The 20210-nt window shown below is 29.0% G+C and overlaps 1 protein-coding gene across 5 annotated transcripts in view; it reads right to left on the minus strand.

Moving 5' to 3' along the window:
- Positions 1-20210, minus strand: part of LOC142319528 (aquaporin-like) — a 246385-nt gene that overhangs the window by 127601 nt on the left and 98574 nt on the right. For 4 of the 5 annotated variants that reach the window (XM_075356908.1, XM_075356909.1, XM_075356910.1 and 1 more), the window contains exon 2: positions 4709-4862. In XM_075356908.1, coding sequence (XP_075213023.1) covers positions 4709-4862 — 154 coding nt within the window. Of the gene's footprint in view, positions 1-4708; positions 4863-20210 lie in introns of those variants that run through there. The other variant, XM_075356913.1, reaches the window with a different exon arrangement.

Raw genomic sequence — 20210 nt, forward strand, 5'->3', positions numbered from 1 at the left:
CATTTGTACAATAAATCATATCATATCAATCTGTAATGTTTTTTTTAATATATATATATATATAAAACAAATTAATTTATAAAATGATTAATCTTCTTTTTTTTTATTCTACTATCATCAACGTGTTTAACAACTTATAAGAGGTTACACACCTTAGAATAGTTATTTTTAGAATATAATTAAGGTTTTTTTTGTATTACGATGAAATGATGTGATATATCATGTATCTCAAGTGGCAGCTATCAAATTAGTAATTTTTAAATCTTAAACTCGATCACTTTAAATTTACTCATTTAAGACGACTTAGGGCTTAAGTTTCTTCATAATTATCTACTTAGTCAATTTTAGCTTAATATTGAATTATTATTATTCCTACTGTAGGAGTATTGAGGGAATATTAATCACATTATTCATGATTATATAAATCATATTTGTTTATGATTTTTTTCAACCATGATTTATTTTTTACATCGTACACTATTTTCGAATTTTTCTTTCACAACTGGCTTTAGTCCTAATTAAAATTGGATAAGATAATCGTTCCTGACAACTAACTGAACCTGAGTAAGTAGACCGGTAAACATAGACATTTAGATGAGATTAACAGGTAAAGGCAACAGTGGAGAGAACGGCCTTCAGATTAATGACCATTCCGCATGTACATATTTTAATTGTATTTACACTAAGGTTCTCTAAAGTAACTTGCCAACTGAAAAATCGTTGATTCTATCCATTCACCCGACCGAATAATGATTAAATTTATGTAGGCAGTCACTACAATATAATCAATAATAATAAGAATTTATGTTTCTGATATTATTCAGAAGATATTGTTCAGCGTTTCTCTTTTCCGATGAGAATGACGCAAACTGAGTTATAACAAATAAATTTTTAGGAAACTGTTGCTTTGAGGAGAAATGAAATTTTGGGTCCTGACGTAGATTTTCTTCGGTAAAAATTTTTCTCGTTAATGGAGATAACAGTAAAACGATTTTTTTTAATTACATCAATTTATTAAAACAAATTTTTCAATAACGGAATTAAATGCTAACAAAATCAGTTTTTTCGCAAACTCATTTCTCCCTGCTACAAACTATCAGAGCTGCCTAAAGTATTTCAAAGATTCTTTAAAGTTTCAAAAAGAAATCTAAAAAAAATCGTGGACTAATTATAATGATTTACAATCTTCTCGACAATGATCTGTCGTATTAAAAGAAAATCCACGAAATTCACAGTTTTTTTTTTTTTTTCATTTTTCGATGTTGTATTGCTGACAGTGACTTGAACGTAGGATTTTCATAGCGAATAACATTAAATTATACGAAACATTGAACAGTGTTTACGAAAAAGGTGAAAATTGAATAATTTATATTTTTAATTAGTCGTTTAGTTTTAAATCCGTTATTTTATTTCATTTATTTTTTTTTGCATGACGTTTTAGAATACGATTTAAAATAAAAGTGTGGTCATAAATTTAATTAAGTAATGGTTATTAATTATGATATACATTATATCTTATTAATAATTTAATTATTTATTATTAATTTTATATTTATAGTTAAATATAAATCTTGATTGTAACTTAAAAGCGGATGACAAGAACTAGGGGTAGGTAAATATTATGACATTACACTTAGTAGAATTGCACACCATTCATTATTAGCGGTGACAATTAATTAAAAGCAATAAAATAATTATATTTAAAGGAATACAAATTAAAGTGTCAAGCTGAAATAAATTAACGAAAAATGTTATCATATATGTTTATTTATTTATTTTTTTATTTTTTGTAGAAATTAAAATATTTAATGCAAAGATAAATATAAAGCAGAAGTTATTGCAGCAGCAGTCGCAAGTACTGCACGAAGTTCTAAGTATTGTTATTGTAGACCTGCTGTACTTAAAAACACATGGCAAATAAAGAAGGTGACGCTATCTAGTGAAATATTGTAGAACTACAATGAAAGTATCGGTAAGAAGATTGAAACAGTGTAACAGCGCTCCGTGTAACAAAACAGCAAACTACGAATAAATATTTAATTTTCAAGCAGCAGTTAATGCATTACTTGTAATAACCCTCAGATATGTTCAAAATAGAGTTTTTAAATTTTCTGTAGTTTTACGGTAATTCTCATAACTCTTAAAATAATTTCTCCAAACCAATTATTATGTATTTATAATCTCGGTTGTTAATTGTGTAGAATGGATAAAACTTTTAAAGCGAAATTTAGTCTATCATTTTCAAGATCCAATCCGTAAAATACCAGTAAATAAATTCTTTAACAAATAAACAACTGTCATTTTATTATTTATTCAGGATTTTGTATAATTTTCTACAGCTATATTATTGTAATTTGATTTTATTGTATTTATAACATCTAAATTGTTTAAAAGCAATTAAACAATTGCTTAACAATGCTTGACAATTAAACAATTTATAAATTACCAATTTAACCTATGAACTGACAAAAAAAAATCTGGTAATAAATCTGGCTAAATTTTAAAAAATGTGTATATATCTTTTATTTTTTATCAGTCAATATTTTTATTTGCTAATAATAATAATATTTTATTCTAATTAGTAAATAATTGGTACATTATTTGGATCACATCAGAAATAGGAAGGAGACAAAAAATAGATTGCCTTAACATTTGCCCGCAAGGATTAAGAAAAACGGTGCTCTTTACTAGAGCAGTAGGTTAGGTTAGGTTATATGGTATATGTTATCATATATGTTAGGTTAGGTATATGTATGTTTGTATATACGAGTATATATATATATATATATATATATATATATATATATATATATTCACTTAAATGAATTTATTTAAGTTTATTTTCCTCTTGATTGGATAGAATTAAATATAATAAAAAGACATATTTTACTAAAAAATATTACCTTCATTAATTTCTTGGGTTAACCAATCAATTACACAGATTTATAAATTAAATATATAACATTTGACTTAGAATTCTCTAAGCATCATTATATGATATGTGTATGAATGTGTATTGTTACCTGAGAAAGCTTAAGTAATATTTTTAAGTAAAATATGTATTTTATATATATATATATATATACATTATACATACATACACATACATATAACATGTATTGTTATATGTATATATATAAACTTACAAAAGTCAGAAGTTATTATAGTTCATAATAACAATTACAGCGATGTAACTGAGGGAAAATCAGTAAAGAATAAAATAACATTTTTGAAGGAGCTATTAAAAAATGTTTCAGTAGATACTGTTGTTGTATGCTGAGTTAAGATGCAAAATTACATAGTTTATTTTATAATAAATCAATTTAAAGTATAATATTTACTTTCAATCAGAACAGACATCTGTCTACAACTCCATTTGTAATATCCAATAACTGTGAATTTACCATTGTAAAATTTTTAAAAAGCAAACAAATGATTGCAACTTTTTACTAAGAAGACTGCAATGTTTAAAGAAGCCCTAAATGAATTTCTACTTTTGATTAAACGTGTAATCAATTTACGAATACCAATCATATCAGCGGTATAAAAGACTGTTTTCTTTCATAACCATTTACTTTACAGAATATATAATGTTATACAGTTTCTTAGTTTTATTTTCTTTGCTGTAGATCGACTTAGTAAAATTATTTCTCTCAAAATTTTCAGTGTAATAATGTTTTTTTTGGACTTATGTGCTTTCATACGATCACATCTACTTCATACAAATTAGTAAAATTTAATATCGCTGCCATTTTAATCTAGGGATTCAGAAAGTAATTTAAAAAATGAAATAATGGTTTTTTGTCAAAAATACAGTTTAAAAATATTTAACTATTTTATTTTCCAAAATAGATTTACTTTATCGATTTACACTACTCATGTTATACCTTTGCCGATGAGTCTGAAGCTTGATAAACTTTAACATCATACGTAACGTATTAACAGTAGCATTTTTTTATATTAAAATTAAAATTTACATAATCGTAATAATAAAATAAAAATATAAATTATTTAAATATTTTTATATCTAATTCGACATTAAGCCCACGTGAAATATCTAAAATATTCTAAAAATTTCCTATCATAACCTTTGCCTAACATCAAATCTTTTCTCATTGTTAGACTCGATATCACAGTTGAACTGATTTTTAAAACACTTTTTTTTTCACTGAAGGTAGTAAACACATAGTTTGTTATTGCAAGAGTGACTTGGTACTTTTTTCTCCGTTATTAATCATGTAACTTTTTAAAAGAATTCTTTTTCAAACACTACTTTATCCCATTCATATTAACGGTAAGATGGCTCCAAGGTTAATTGATTACCAATAAAAAATTTTAAGTAGAAAATAAATCAGTACTACATGTTTTTATGTTATGTAAAATTTGATGCTTTAAAGAAACCAAAAGACTGCTTATCCTTTGCCTTCTTCCTTTTCTTTTTTAAATTTTCTGCCATTTTAAAACACCAAGAAAGTATTATATTCTGATTTGAGCGGTATATTAATGCCGCTAACTTTACTCTGTCCCAAGGCAACCTTTTCATCTGCAAACAATTAAGAATAAAAATAAGCATGATGAAACCTATGTTTAGAATTAAATTTTTTTACGTTGTTCAGTCTCTCTATTTTATAAACAGCTGACATCCCAGTTAACCGTAATATCTTGATTTCAGGTTATAAATTTGAAAACTTATTAAAATAGCACTTACCTGATAGAGATTTACCATTCGAAGCAGCCTTCACTTGAACTGAAGTGATGCCAGTAGTCTGTCCGTTGTTGGGAACTTTTGACGATATCAACATAGGAATTGGTCCCAACTTCCCGACTGACATATCTCCTGCTCGAAGAGTATCTGCACTCTCCTGCAAAAATAATTTCCTCAATTTAATTTTTATTTTATAGTATTAAAATAAAATTAAACTTTATAAGGATATTCAAATGCGTATAAAGGTAACTCTGCCTTTATACCTTAATACCTGACGGTGCTTCCGGAGGCTAAACAGAAAAAGAAAAAACTTTATTAGGAAAATTCAAAAATATAACAGTATAATCAAAAAATTATATTATTTTTACTTTGAGAGTTAAATAAATAAAAGTTCTATCTTATTTTTACAAGTATATATATATATATATATATATATATATATATATATATATATATATATACTTTACTTTTACAATTACTACACAGATATACGAAAAAATAGTCTATGAACTTCGTTATAATTAAGATACTAATTTCATAAAAACACTGATTTTTTAATACTGAAAAACTGATTGCCTAAATAGTAAGTAATAAAATAAAATGTAGGTTTCATCATGGTTATTTTTATTCTTCATTGTTTGCAGATGAAAAGGTTGCCTTGGGACAAACTAAAGTTAGCGGCATTAATACACCGCTCAAATCAGAATATTGCCTATAAAAGTAATAATATTATTATTTTATGTATTTTTTATGTTCAAGCTATAAAACAATCAAGAAAATTTCATTATTTAAAAAAAAAAATATCTAATAAAATTGATTAAAAGTGCGATTTTCCTAACGAAGACTGGCAGGCGAACAATGACAAAATGTCGCTAATGTGCGCAGATTGTTGTAAATTTAAAGTGATAATTTCGTCAGCTAAAAGTTGCCGGCCGGAGGAACAAAGAAATTACTCTGTTGTCACGTAACTCTGAGACGAACTTACATTATAAGCTGTGTAATTGGTAGTGGCGACTTTTAACATCGCGCGAGAAATTACAGGGTTATTTTTTTTTTGTCCGATTGGTCGCGAAATAAAAACCCGCGAAAAATCGGATGAACCTTTGCGCATATGTGTTGCGCAGCGTCTCTAGTATGGCCTTCAATCACGCCGCGTCACTTCGTTTAGTTCTGAACACGCAGCTAGCGCGTAAACATGTCTACAACTATAGCATCTCCAGCCAAGTGTGAAGTGCGTGCGGTAATTCGATTTCTTCAGGCTGAGGGGTGTAATGCAGCTGAAATTCATCGACGAATAAGTAATGTGTACGATGAAACTTCAATGAGTGACAGCAAAGTGCGACAATGGTGCAGGAACTTTAAAGCAAGACGTACAAATGTTCATGATGCAGGCGGTCAGGGAAGGAAGCGAGTGTCAACCGATGATCTCGTTGAACGAGTGGTTGAGGCAATTCGATAAAATGGTCGGTTCACAATTTCTGTATTGAGTGATTCGTTTCCTGAAATTTCAAGGTCAGCTCTCTACACCATTGTGAGTGAGAGTCTTCATTACCGCAAACTGTGTGCGAGATGGGTTCCCAAGATGCTGTCCGACCATCACAAAACAATGAGAATGAACGATTCTCCAGCGCCTAACGTGTATAATGAGCCTAACATCTCTCCAGCGCTACCACAATGAAGGAGAAGATTTTTTGAAAAAAATTGTCACAGGGGACGAGACATGGGTCCATTTCGAAACTGAAGAAACAAAATAACAATCCAAACAGTGGATGCATTCTCATTCTCCCAGTAAACCAAAGAAGTTCAAGCGAACCTTCTCCAACAGAAAGTGTATGGCTACTGTGTTCTGAGACCGGAATAGAGTTCTCTTGGTAGAATTCATGGAACGTGGCACGACCATCACTGCAGCCTCATACTGCGTGACTCTTCAACGTCTACGAAGGGCAATTCAGAATAAGCGGAGGTGAATGTTGTCATCAGACATTGTCTTTCTCTATAACAATGCTCGGCCGCACATTGCAGCTGTAACAAAGAAGCTCCTACAGCGTTTTCGTTGGGAAGTGTTTGATCACCCACCATACAGCCCGGAATTGGCTCCATCCGATTTTCACCTCTTTGCTCACATGAAAAGCTGGCTAGGAGGACAATATTTTTGCACCGACATCGAGCTACAGACCAGCGTAGAAACACGGCTGAAAACACAGGCGGCTCCGTTCTATGACGAGGGTATTGGAAAGTTGGTACCACGCTACAACAAATGTCTAAGTCGTAGTAGCGACTATGTAGAGAAATAGCGTAACTATGTAAATACTTTTTACAAATAATTTTTTTTTATTTTCACTGTGGTTTTAATTTTGTGACTGATCGGATCTTGAAAAAAAAATAACCCTCGTATATTCAGTGCACTTAAGGCCATTTACTTATTTTAATGACTAAATAAAAGAAGAAGAAAAAATCCCTTTCGGCACGCCGGAAGGCGGACGAGGATTTCACCGATGATAAGTAGGGGATAAAAAATATTTCCACCTTAAAGTTAAGAAAATCTTCAAAATTACTCAATACGACAATGGTTGTATGTAAAAAAACGTTTCACATGTTTAGCATACGACAGCGCCATCTTCTTACAATTCTAGCAACATTTTGGTCATCCCTGGCCGTAAGGGTTGATCATATCAAAGCTTGTTTCAGATAAAGATTTTAGGTAATGGTTAGAGGACTAACGACCACTTTAAATTTAAAGTGATTCGATACTGTGACTATTAAGGGAGGTATGTTTTTTTTGTCTTCGAAACCCCATTTTTTCCACCCCCTGGGCCAGTGGTTGGTGATATCAAAAAACTTTACTTAGATAAGTTTTAGGCCCTTATCCAAAGAATAAATGGATAAATGTAGATGTAGTAGGAATTTGCGAGGAGAAGAAAAGATTACAATTTTTGAAATGTCATCACATTTCAATCTTATAGGAGAACGTTAAAAATCAGATGAGTGGATAAAGAGACAAATGAAGAGGTGTTCGGCAAATCGGTGAAGAAAGAAGCATTTGGAAAATTGTAGTTAAAAGAAGAGACAGACTTGTTGGCCACATATTAAGGCATCCTGGAATAATCGCTTTAATATTGTAGGGACAGGTAGAAGGGAAAAATTGTGCAGGCAGGCACCTTTTGGATTATGTAAAACAAATTGTTAGGGATGTAGGATGTAGGGGGTAAACCGAAATGAAACGACTAGCACTAGATAGGGAATCTTGGAGAGCTGCATCAAACCAGTCAAATGACTGAAGACAAATAATAGTAGAAACTTTGAACGAGTTCGATATTTTACTTAATAAGAAAGTTATAGCGTATATTTCTACTTTTCAGCCATTGTAAGAACTCTTGTTTTCTTAATTTGAATTTGGGGCGTGCGTTATGATAGTGAGCATGATAGAACAAAACGAGGTGAAAAGTTTAGTATTAACTTTGTTCCAGCTATTTTTTGAAATTTTTACCATTAATATTTTTTCTGTACTTACCTTGTTTCTAGCCAAATTAAAAAGCAAAAGTCCATTCAGAAAATGCAGCATTGCAAATAAGCACCAACATCAGCTTCGATATGGTATTTTGTAACTATTAACAGTCATCAATCCATATCAGTCATCAATCAATAGTCATCAGTCCGACCATAACTTTTTACGTGTGTTGTGCTAATATATGAAGACTTAAAAAATAATTTGTCTGTTTTCCCGTCTGAATATCTTCATTTGTTCTAAATCATTTACTTAACTGAAACGAATATCTAGCTTTGTACCACAATTGTCTTATTTTCAGTTTTCTTCCATCTAAAACACACACTCCTCAGAATTTTCCGTAAATTTTCGTGGGTGAAATTTTTTTGTAAATTCAGGTGTTCATTTTTTAAAACCGTTATTTACTTCTTTAGTGTTGGCAGTGTTTTGTGTCGTACATGAAAATTATAAATAATATTCTTTAACATATATTTTTGCATGTTATTAATGTTTTCTTTTATATTCTTTTACGATATCTTCTAGGCGTATTTAAATTTTAATTTTCTTCAAGTTAATTTCATTCTATTATAATTTTACGCACCATATGTGCAAAAATCAGTTATGTGCTTGAATTTATGAACGCAAAATTGATGGATTTTCTTAAGTTATTTTGTTACAAACGTTCATTAATTACACATTTGCTTTGACTTTTTAAAGTACTCCTGTACTAAAAGGTAAACGTGAGTAAGAAAGTAGTATTAAAAAGGATAGTTGGTAATGAGTATTGAAAAATACTACTTACCAAACGCAAAAAAAAATAAGCTGAGAAAAATACTTTTTGTAAAATTTGGAATCGAAAAAGGCAAAATTAACAACAGGAGTGGAATCAAGTGACTGACTAACTTCTTGCTAGCTAGACCGACGGACTACTTGTTTTAGTATACCTACGACTTTCTGTCGCGGTACATTATAACCTCCATTGTACTATTAGAAGCGTCAACATTACTTTGGATACACCAGGTAGAACTATTACGTATCTAAGTGTTTACACCTCAAAATTTTGATAAGTAATAACTCAATTACGAAAGGGATTTATCTATTTACTGAACTTATTTAATTATCTATTTAATTTTTTTATATTTTATTTCAGAATCACTGACCAGTTTGAATGCAATCTTAACAATAGTAAATATTGATTTACAGAAGACATGATAGATATAAAATTCGTTTATTTTTTAAAAAAATAAACATAGAGCACGCTTTCTCTTTGTCAGAAAAATTGTTTTCTGACATTTATCATTTAATTTGCTTTCATTAAAACATTAGTGGAAAGACAACTTCTCACTGCGACGTAGTTCCATAAATGTTTTAACAATTTTTATCTAACAAAATATTTTATTTATTTTGAAATAAATAAATAATTGAAAAACCCGATTAGTTTTGAGTGGCTATAAACAAAGCTGATTTACAGTGGCAACAAAGCGTATCATCTGTACGGCAGATGTCTTGTTTTCACACAGCGTCTGCTCTTTTTAATTAAAATTGAAAGAAGCAAATGAATATTCATATATTTAACAGACACGTTTATTTTTAAAAGTAAAAAAATCTTTTTTCATCATAATTAAAAAGGCTCCATTTCAAAGTTATATGAAGCAACGAACACAATCAGTTTGTTTGAATAGTAAAAAAGCAATAAGAAAGATTAAGATAAAATTATTTTTAACGTGTAAGACATGTACAGAAAGAAAGAAAAGGGTGAAAACTCCTATATTAAATAATGTAGTTAAGGAATAAAGTTTCATTGAATAGTCTAAAAATACTATTTTTAAACATACTAAAAATATAAACAGTGTTTAATCTTGAAAAGTTGTAACTCCTATATTAAATAATGTAGTTAAGGAATACAGTTTCATTGAATAGTCTAAAAATACTATTTTTAAACATACTAAAAATATAAACAGTGTTTAATCTTGAAAAGTAGTAACTTATTTAAATCTGTGTTATACGTATAAATAAACTGATATAAAATACTTTCATTTATCTAAAATTACCTAACCAGCGTAATTTGTTCATTTATTTATTTCTATTATCTCCTAATCGTTCTTATTCAGTAAAAAATATACAGAGTAGTACCATCACAGCCTCTCAATCCTAAGGATCCTGTCTTCGAATCCCGGTTAGGTAATTTTCTTACGCTAATAAATTTTCATTTCACATTCCAACCATATGCTTCGAGCTTTTATTATGAGTTAACACAAAAAATATTACCTTTTATTAAATGTTTTGGTTTAAGATATTTAGATGCTTCCTACTAAGCAAGATTGAAATTTTATGGAAGCCAAGACCACAAAAATACGTTTATACATATATCGGTTTTCCAGTAAATAAGGTTCCAAATAAACTTTGGGAAATTGTTGAAACTTCAAAATATACAAAAGCAAATATACTATGAATAGATGCATTTCGCTTCTTTTTCAAGCTCTCCGCCAGTTTGTTTTTTTGCAATAAAAATTCATACCTCGAGAATTAATTCAAATATTCCGATCAAATTTGATATATTTAAACGACATATTAAACAGAAAAAATAAAATTTCATATTTTTCGTAGTAAATTTCAAAACAGCAGATATTCAGCTATTTCAGTCCTTAATATCTCAGTAAATACAATTTTTCAAGCATGGTTTAATACCATGCTAAATGCTGAATATACCTGCTAAATATATATACATGCTAATATGCTGAAACATACCATAATAGTCAAAATTATCAAGCAAGTTTTTACAAGCAAAATCGCCCTTCATTTGTATAACATTTGATTTCTGACAACCGAGTTGTAGCGGAAAATCTCTTTCAAGTATTCTGTCTGTTTCAATTTGTTTCTTGTAGAATTGAGTGAACCCTCTTCATAATGAAGTTCTTCTAATTTCGCTTTTTTATTTATGGTTTTATCTGATGGAAAACTGGATGGCTACATACACACAAAAATATTTTTTATAACATATTTATCCAGCTAAGAGTCAACAATTAATTATTAATCTATACAATTATAAAACACTTTTTAGGTATCTTTTAAATAGCTACACAACATTGAAACACCAAAACAATAGAAATTAGGAAATTCTACTACTTAAAAATGACCTTTTTTGTATGATATCAGTAGTACTTGGATATACTGTGGACCATTTTTGAACTAGCTGTGAAAAATAGTAAATGGCCACCGTTTTGGTTAGAGCTGTCAACCCCATGTCTTTTATGTCGATTTATTTTCAGCGCCCTTTAAAATGATGTCATAACCCAAAAATATAAATGGTCTCAATTCTCTCTTAGGTGTTATAGCCAGATGTGTTTTATGTAATTGTTTTTTCAGTGCCTTTTAAAATGGTGTGTTACAAACCTACACATTCCATTTAAAATTTTTGAGTGGCCCTCAATGAGGGTTCCCTAGAGGTTTGGGCTGCAGTGGTCTCATACAGAAAAAATACATCACTTCTAGATAGAAGCATTTACTAAATTTAATTTTTCTATGTTTAAAAATTGAAAAGTTAATTAACGATTCCTATACTTTATTAACACTGTATGTATTGCACATAAGTATAATTTTAATTAATTTTTCTTTAAATTTTGACTTATGAAATGGTGTTAAATTAGGCGTCATTAAATTGTTGGTAATTTTTATTAATTTAGCTTCTACTTCAAAATTTTCAAATTTGAAAAGAGATGAAAAAATATTTTTTTTAGTTTTTAAATCGTAAGTTTTTTACATGAAAATTTTTCAGATTTGAATATAAATTATTTTTTTTAAAAAACTTCCCTAGATACATCGGCAAGTCATATTTTAGTTGGACTATCATTGTTGGTAAAATTTATGATTGCTGAATTAGTCCACTCATTTATTCTGTTTCTATTAAAATCAATACGGTTACACCTATATTGATAAATATGACGCAAAATGTCAAGCCTGACCGGGAACAATAAATTATGTGATATTGTGTTATTATATCATACAATGTCGATCAGCCAAACTGTAGTCACGCATGCTACTGATTATCATTCTACATACATTAAAAAGATATTTTTTGGTCAGTAGTTTTATCTCTATCTGTAGATAGAATTTAAAACAATTCATATATTTATTTTTAGATCTGTAGTTCTAAACCCAAATATTTTTTACTAGATATGTATGTCAACATATAAACTCGAATTTTGTGCGTGAAATATGATGTGGACGTTCTTGGTCTGGAAATTAGTATAAGAAAAATTCCAATCCTGATCTAGATTCTAACTTGGAACGTTCAGAATAAAAGGTTGAGACGCCATCTTTCCGCCATGGAAATCCTAATCAAATTAAACATCGCATTAAATTTAAAATTAAATTGTAGTCAGCATTCTTTAATTTTCAAAAATATCGATTCAATAGTTTTTAATATTGCGAAACATTATTTTTAATTCAATAGAGGTAAAACTGGAGTATTCGTATATAAATTACACTTAAAAATCATCTTATATCGTAATATGTTTTATCCTCGTAAATATTGAATAAAGACTTAAAAATGATTTTGATAAAAATGTTTAATTTAAAAAATGTACTTTCAGATAATAAATATCTCAAGACTTTTTGATTTTTTTAAATTAATTAATTATTAAATACTTGGATTACTTCCTTTTAGGGTAGAGGCTTCAAGTGCACATAATAAGTTACAAGAGTAACCATTCCTTTAAATGCACTGAGTTCGACATGAACTGATCGTGCTTATAGTTAAATAGCACGTTTAAGATATATTAGTCGCTTGTCCTATTATTGAATACCTTTTATCATTTTACTGTCAAAGATAAAACACGTATATTTTTATTGCAACATTAATTATAAATATTCAACAGTTGCAAGGTACTTGAAAACGCTGAAAATAACTAAAAATTTCATATATTATGCAAATTATTAAAAATGAATCATTTTTTCTTCTTTAAAAATTTAGGAAATTTTTACCAAAATATTTTCCAAATCAAATTAAAAAGTATTGCTTTTTAGTTTTTAAGGTTTCATCCTTTCTTTTAATTACTTTTTGTATTTCTGGTATAGCTCTGTAGACCAGAACAAACATATTATTTTTTTTGTAAAGTAAAACAAAAATAGCTCAAACAACTTTACTAATTTTTCTTTCCCTGATTTCTAATTTACCGGTAAAATTACCGACATTACTAAATTTTACCGACAGAGGCGAGGTCAGCCATTTTCATTCTTCATATTTTTTTTACTGCAGCAATTCAGAGTAGGGACTCATTTTAATGAAATTTTACATTTTTCCTTGAATTTTTAAAAAAATATTTATTTGACGGGAAAATTGGTCATGAGTATTGAGTAATCATCATGGAGGCCCAACCCCACGATGATTTCTGATTTTTACTTTTCCCATTTTCCCCATTTATTTCCTATAAAATTTCTAGAATAAATTTGAAATTTTAATATAATAAAATCATCTTCAGGGTTCAGGAATTTTTTTTCCTTTAAGTGTCCGTTTTTTTTTTTTTTTCTTACGGGTTGTTAGTTTATTCAATATTGAATAAAGCCAGTGATCAATAATTTTATCTAAAATCTTTTGCCTTAAAAGAAAATTTGTCTTACTGATAAGATTAATGACGTTAATGAAGGTTAAGAAAACTGTCTACATGATGGCTATACTGTCGCCAGTACAATTCAACTTGGGCGGTGCGTTGTGTATTTTTATATAAATTATTGTAAATCTGTTTAACAATAATACATTATTTAACCGATTAAACATTTAGACAAAAAATTAATTTTTACTTCCTTGTACGAGTACAAGGAAGTATTGTAATCGCGAAAAATTTCGGTTTTCAAATTTCAACGGAAATATCCATTTTGACTAGTTTTGGCGTGTCGTCTGTCTCTTATATGACGTCTGTACGTATATATCTCGCATAACTCAAAAACGATTAGCCGTAGAATGATGAAATTTTGGATTTAGAACTGTTATAACATTTAATTGTTCACCTCCCTTTTGATTGCAATCGACTAAACCAAAAGTGTCAAAAAAAAGCCCAAAATCCAAATTTTTTTGATTTTGGATTTTTTTCTTAACAGCAGTAATAAGCCCTCACTCAGAGCTTTTCAACAATATATCATAATTGGTACTTATTTTCATCGGTTCCAGAGTTATAGCCCAAAAAAACTTTAATGAAATATTTGTATCTTACAAAGGGAAGGCACATCGGTTCGAATCAGACTTTATCTCCTTTTTTTAGTTTAAATATATTGATTAATTAATAATTATTAACCTCTGATTGAAAAAAAAATTTGCAATAATTAATAACTCAATAATAACAAAAAAAAGGTAATAAAAAATATATGTAATTTAATAGAAGTACAAGGGAGTGATGTGATATCCACATCAGATTTTTTTTCTTTTTATTATAAAAATGAATTTTTAAAAATGTTTTCTTTGATTTTTCTTTAAAAAAATAAATTTTGAAATAATAATTAAATATTTATTTCATGTGAAACTATGATTTTTTTCTTCCATCAACTACTTAAAAATTGTGTGAAAGTGCTTCTTTTTTTTTTTTTTTTTTTTTGTCTTCAGTCATTTGACTGGTTTGATGCAGCTCTCCAAGATTCCCTATCTAGTGCTAGTCGTTTCATTTCAGTATACCCTCTACATCCTACATCCCTAACAATTTGTTTTACATATTCCAAACGTGGCCTGCCTACACAATTTTTCCCTTCTACCTGTCCTTCCAAAATTAAAGCGACTATTCCAGGATGCCTTAGTATGTGGCCTATAAGTCTGTCTCTTCTTTTAACTATATTTTTCCAAATGCTTCTTTCTTCATCTATTTCCCGCAATACCTCCTCATTTGTCACTTTATCCACCCATCTGATTTTTAACATTCTCCTATAGCACCACATTTCAAAAGCTTCTAACCTTTTCTTCTCAGATACTCCGATTGTCCAAGTTTCACTTCCATATAAAGCGACACTCCAAACATACACTTTCAAAAATCTTTTCCTGACATTTAAATTCATTTTTGATGTAAACAACTTATATTTCTTACTGAAGGCTCGTTTAGCTTGTGCTATTCGGCATTTTATATCGCTCCTGCTTCGTCCATCTTTAGTAATTCTACTTCCCAAATAACAAAATTCTTCTACCTCCATAATCTTTTCTCCTCCTATTTTCACATTCAGCGGTCCATCTTTGTTATTTCTACTACATTTCATTACTTTTGTTTTGTTCTTGTTTATTTTCATGCGATAGTTCTTGCGTAGGACTTCATCTATGCCGTTCATTGTTTCTTCTAAATCCTTTTTATTCTCGGCTAGAATTACTATATCATCAGCAAATCGTAGCATCTTTATCTTTTCACCTTGTTGAAAGAAAGTGCTTCTATTTTTCCAATAGAAGCAAAGATGACTGAATTTACTTAAGTAGTTGGAATGGACACATTGCCTCACATAGCACCGGAGCGGGTTCTGCTGTACTTAACGTCTACGTGCATAATCTCGCTACCATCTTTTTGTTACATACAGATTGAGCAACATAAAGCCGAACCCATAACGTAACCGCTGCGGAGCCGGTAGGTTATATTGAAATAAAATTTTATGAATGTTACGGATAAATTAAATAAGAAAAACATAAAACGTAATTTAAATGTAGCATTTATTTACCTTATTGTTACAAAAGATTTTCAAAATGGCCACCCTAGGCATCGATGCCGCTTTGTGCTCGACTGATCATATTGAGAGTCGTCTGATGCAAAACGTTGTTGTCAATTGGTTGATAACAACGTTGAATCTCGTTGTATCTTCTCCTTCAGTTCATCAATATTGTGAGAATTAGATGCATAAACTTCCTCCTTTAAGTAACCTCAAAGGAAAAAATCGCGAGTAGACAATTCTATCTGTCCACCAACAATGTTTTCGAGAAGCCAGTTGCAATAATTAAACCGTTTCGGTTTGTATCTCTCCTTCAGTTGTTAAACAGTTGTAACGGCAATATGGTTTCAATTTTAATTCATGAAGAATTTTACAACAAGATGTTATTTAATATCAGATTATTGTTATAACTTGTGAAGTGATTTTTTTTTTGGACTGGCAGTAATTCTTTCAATATAGGCAGTGGCCTGTGGAGTTATAACGGAAGGTTGCCTATTTCGTTTTGCATTTGAAACCGAACCAGTTGTATGCCAATTTTTAACTAAATCGTGTATGCTACTCTTTTCTGGGATACAGCATAGGGAAATTTTTCTACGAAAACTCGACGTGATTCTTCAAATTACCCAGAACGAATATAGGCCTCAATTATAGCTATCCTCTCCTGAATTGAATAAGGCATTTTACACAAACATAACTGCACTCGCAATATTGCACTGCAACAAAACGTATACTGCACTATTACGTAACCACCTGACAAACGGCAGCAACAATCAGTAGTAATATACCATATACATCGACTAGTCGCGCTAGTTGTGTGAGAGTCTTTCATAAATAGTGTTGGGTAACGGTTTCATTGTAGGTACGGTTTTATGTTGCTCGTTCTGTAGTAGTGATCGTATACACCTGATCATCAGTCGCTTATAGAAAGTGTTCGTGTATGTTGTCTGTTGTTTCATTACTTAATTTTTCAACCTTTATGATATATATCTTCAAGATAGTATTTCTTGATGCTTTCAAAACATTTTAGTTTTATATATCATTATATAGCTATATATTTTACTAAGACTGGCAACTACAATAGTATCATAATTTAATATTTTTAAAAATATGTTTTAAATAAGCGATGTATGAGAAGAACATTTAACCAAGGAAAGCGTTAGCAACCAGCGATGGAAATTTTGCATTATACAACATAATTACAGAATGTTCAGTAATATGATGACTAAACATGGCTGATGACCTGAAAACAGCAACGTTTTTAAGAAATGATGCGTATCCCGCTATATTTAAGTACTAGGCATCATACTGCCTCATTTCAAAGATTTTTCACAACCTTTGGAAAAAGTAAATTTCATGATGAGAAGCAAAAGAAATTGAGAAATTCAAATAAACAAAAAGAAAATTACTGTCCTAAAAAAAGTAATGGTTACTTTTCATTTAGTAAAACTTAATTTAACCCTAACACGCCGGGTTCAGTGATAAGTTGCTGAAGGAGAACGTAATTGCAGTATAAGAAGATTTACGTTCATATGTAGACCTGTACTTTGAAAGAAAAACATGATTCGATAAGGATAAAAATTTCATTTTTTAGAATAACAAAAATTCTACATCTGAAGTGCCTTCCTTCATATAATAGACTTAGATTCTTTTCCCATAACTCGAAAAAAGAACGAAATGGGGAAAAATAATATTACTAATTACCTTTTATCTTCTTCTAAGTCGAAAAATAAAAAGAAATTTAATTATTTCACTAAACAATTATTTACGTTAATTTGGAGCATTAATAATAAATAACTGAGAATATTACTAATAATAAATAATACATAACCGTTATAGAGTTCTGGAACGTACCGTTATTTTTTTTTTCTTTTACAAATAAAGGTTATAACTTTCGTATGATGCTAATGTTATACTGGTAAATAAATTATTTTGAATGAATTGTAAAGATAACTTAGAAAATAATCTTAGGGTATAAAAAAGATACTACTCAGGCCCATAGCTCTACTAGGTCCAATCGAAGGCGAGTTTAATGGTTCAGTGATGAGAGAGAATTTACGTCACAATTTTTTCACTGCATATCAGGCCGATTTCAACAAAAAAAATTTAAGTATTTCTTAGTACAAGATACGAAGATAATATTGTATTCCAAGAATAGGGAAAATTCAATCAATATTTTTGTTATTGATCAAACGGTAATAAAGATAAATAATAAACTTCTAGATGTAACCCAATAGATGTATGATGTACGGTAAGATGTTCGGTAAGAATTTTTCGCAATTAAAGAACGAGAAGATTTTCCTCTTTTTCCTTTTTTTAAAAAAATGTGATATGGATACCACCTGATTTCCTTGCATGCCTATTAAATTACATATACACATTTTAAAAAAAAATGAAAAGTACATAAAATTTTGTTTCACAAATAACTTCTGATATTTTTTTTTGGTTGTTATTATCGAATATTATTTATTGTAATTTTTTTTTTCAATCAGACGTGTATTATTAATAAATCAATATAATTAAAAAAAAAATAAGAGAGATGAAGTCTAATTCGAACCGATGTGCGTTCCCCTTGTAAGATCCAAATATTTCATTAATTAAAATTTCATTTTGCTATAACTCTGGAACCAATGAAAATAAGTACCACTTATTATATATCGTTGAAGAGCTCTCAATGAGAACTTACTACAATTAAGAAATAGTGAATTTTTTTTCATATATATATATATTTTTTATGTTATTATTGAATTATTATTAATTGTAATTTTTTTTTACAATCACAAGTTAATAATTATTAATAAATCAATATATTTAAATTAAAAAAAAAAATGTTAACAAAAAGGAAATTACGTCGAATTCGAAACGATGTGCCTTCCTCTTGTAAAATCCAAATATCTTATTAATTACAATTTTATTTGGCTGTAACTCTGGAACCAATGAAAATAAGTACCACTTATATATATCGACTTATGTATGTATATTGGATATATCGTTATAAGTCTCTCAATGAGAGCTTATTACTGCAATTAAGAAAAAGTTAAAAAATATATATATTTTTTGGATTTTGGGCTTTTTTTGGACATTTTTGTTCAAGTCAATTCAAAAGAGCAATCAAAAGGCATTTGGCAATCAAAAGGGAAGGTGCACAAATAGATGTTACAACAGTCCTAAATCCAAAATTACATCATCCTACTCGTTTTTGAGTTATGCGAATGCATACATACGTACATACGTCACGCCGAAACTAGTCAAAATGGATTCAGGAATGGTCAAAATGGATACTTCTGTTGAAATCTGAAAACCGAAATTTTTCGCGATCACAATACTTCTTCCTTTACTTCGTGCAAGTAAGTAATAATGTATGTATATAGTTCATAAAATCTTTAATTAAATGAACAGTGTGAATTACTGTTTTACTCTTACAACAAAGAACTATTAAAATTAAAGAAGAATTTATCAATAAATCATAAAGTCAGCGGAAAATTCTATCTCCAGAAAACCAGGTTGAATTAAAAATTAAAAAATTCGTAAGGGGAAAATAATAGAAGGTCATTTTGAAGCATTCTTCAAAAAGGATTAAAACCGAACAATAAATTTAAAGTCGCATTCTTTAGCACGTTCGTAAATGAAAACACGTTTTTCCATTAAAATGAATATTGTAACAGAAATACGCAACACACAAAAGAATGTTATTTATCTTGTTAAAAGACTTGCTAAACAACAAAAGGATTAATTTGTATAACTTAACCTCTAAATATAAAACCTTCAAACATATATTAGATTTTTTTTATTAAATAGACTAATCTTTTGCATACAATTAGCCTTTAGATTACTGTTTAAAACTTACAGTGGATTTTTTTTATTTTATTTAAATAAAATATCAAAATAATTTAAAAATTTATTTTGTCTACTTTAATTTTGTTTAAATTATCTTTTTTCCTTTTTTATTGTTTCTTTCTTTTTACTTAATGTTGGAGTTATTTAATTCATTTTATTACTGTAGTCTTCTAACCAAAATTAAAGTACTTGAAATGAATTTAAAATGTTCTTTGATGGAAACAAACATGTATTTTGCTTACGGAAGTAAAATTTAGTTTAAAAGAGCTACAAAAATTCATACCACATCTCGACAACATAAAAAACGCTCAATAATAATTCAGGAATTTAATTTTTCTCTGTTATAAAACGTTTGAAAGTAGAAAATCAAACGGTATATCCACAAAAAAAAATATATATCTATATATATATATATATATATATATATATACTTTTTGTTAATGTTGATTATTCTGTAAACTTGTTCTTTTATCATTGTAAAGTTCCTAAATATTCTTATTGTTTACAGGTACAGAAAAA

This window comes from Lycorma delicatula, chromosome 2 (assembly GCF_047948215.1).
Source record: "Lycorma delicatula isolate Av1 chromosome 2, ASM4794821v1, whole genome shotgun sequence".
NCBI lineage: Eukaryota > Metazoa > Arthropoda > Insecta > Hemiptera > Fulgoridae > Lycorma > Lycorma delicatula.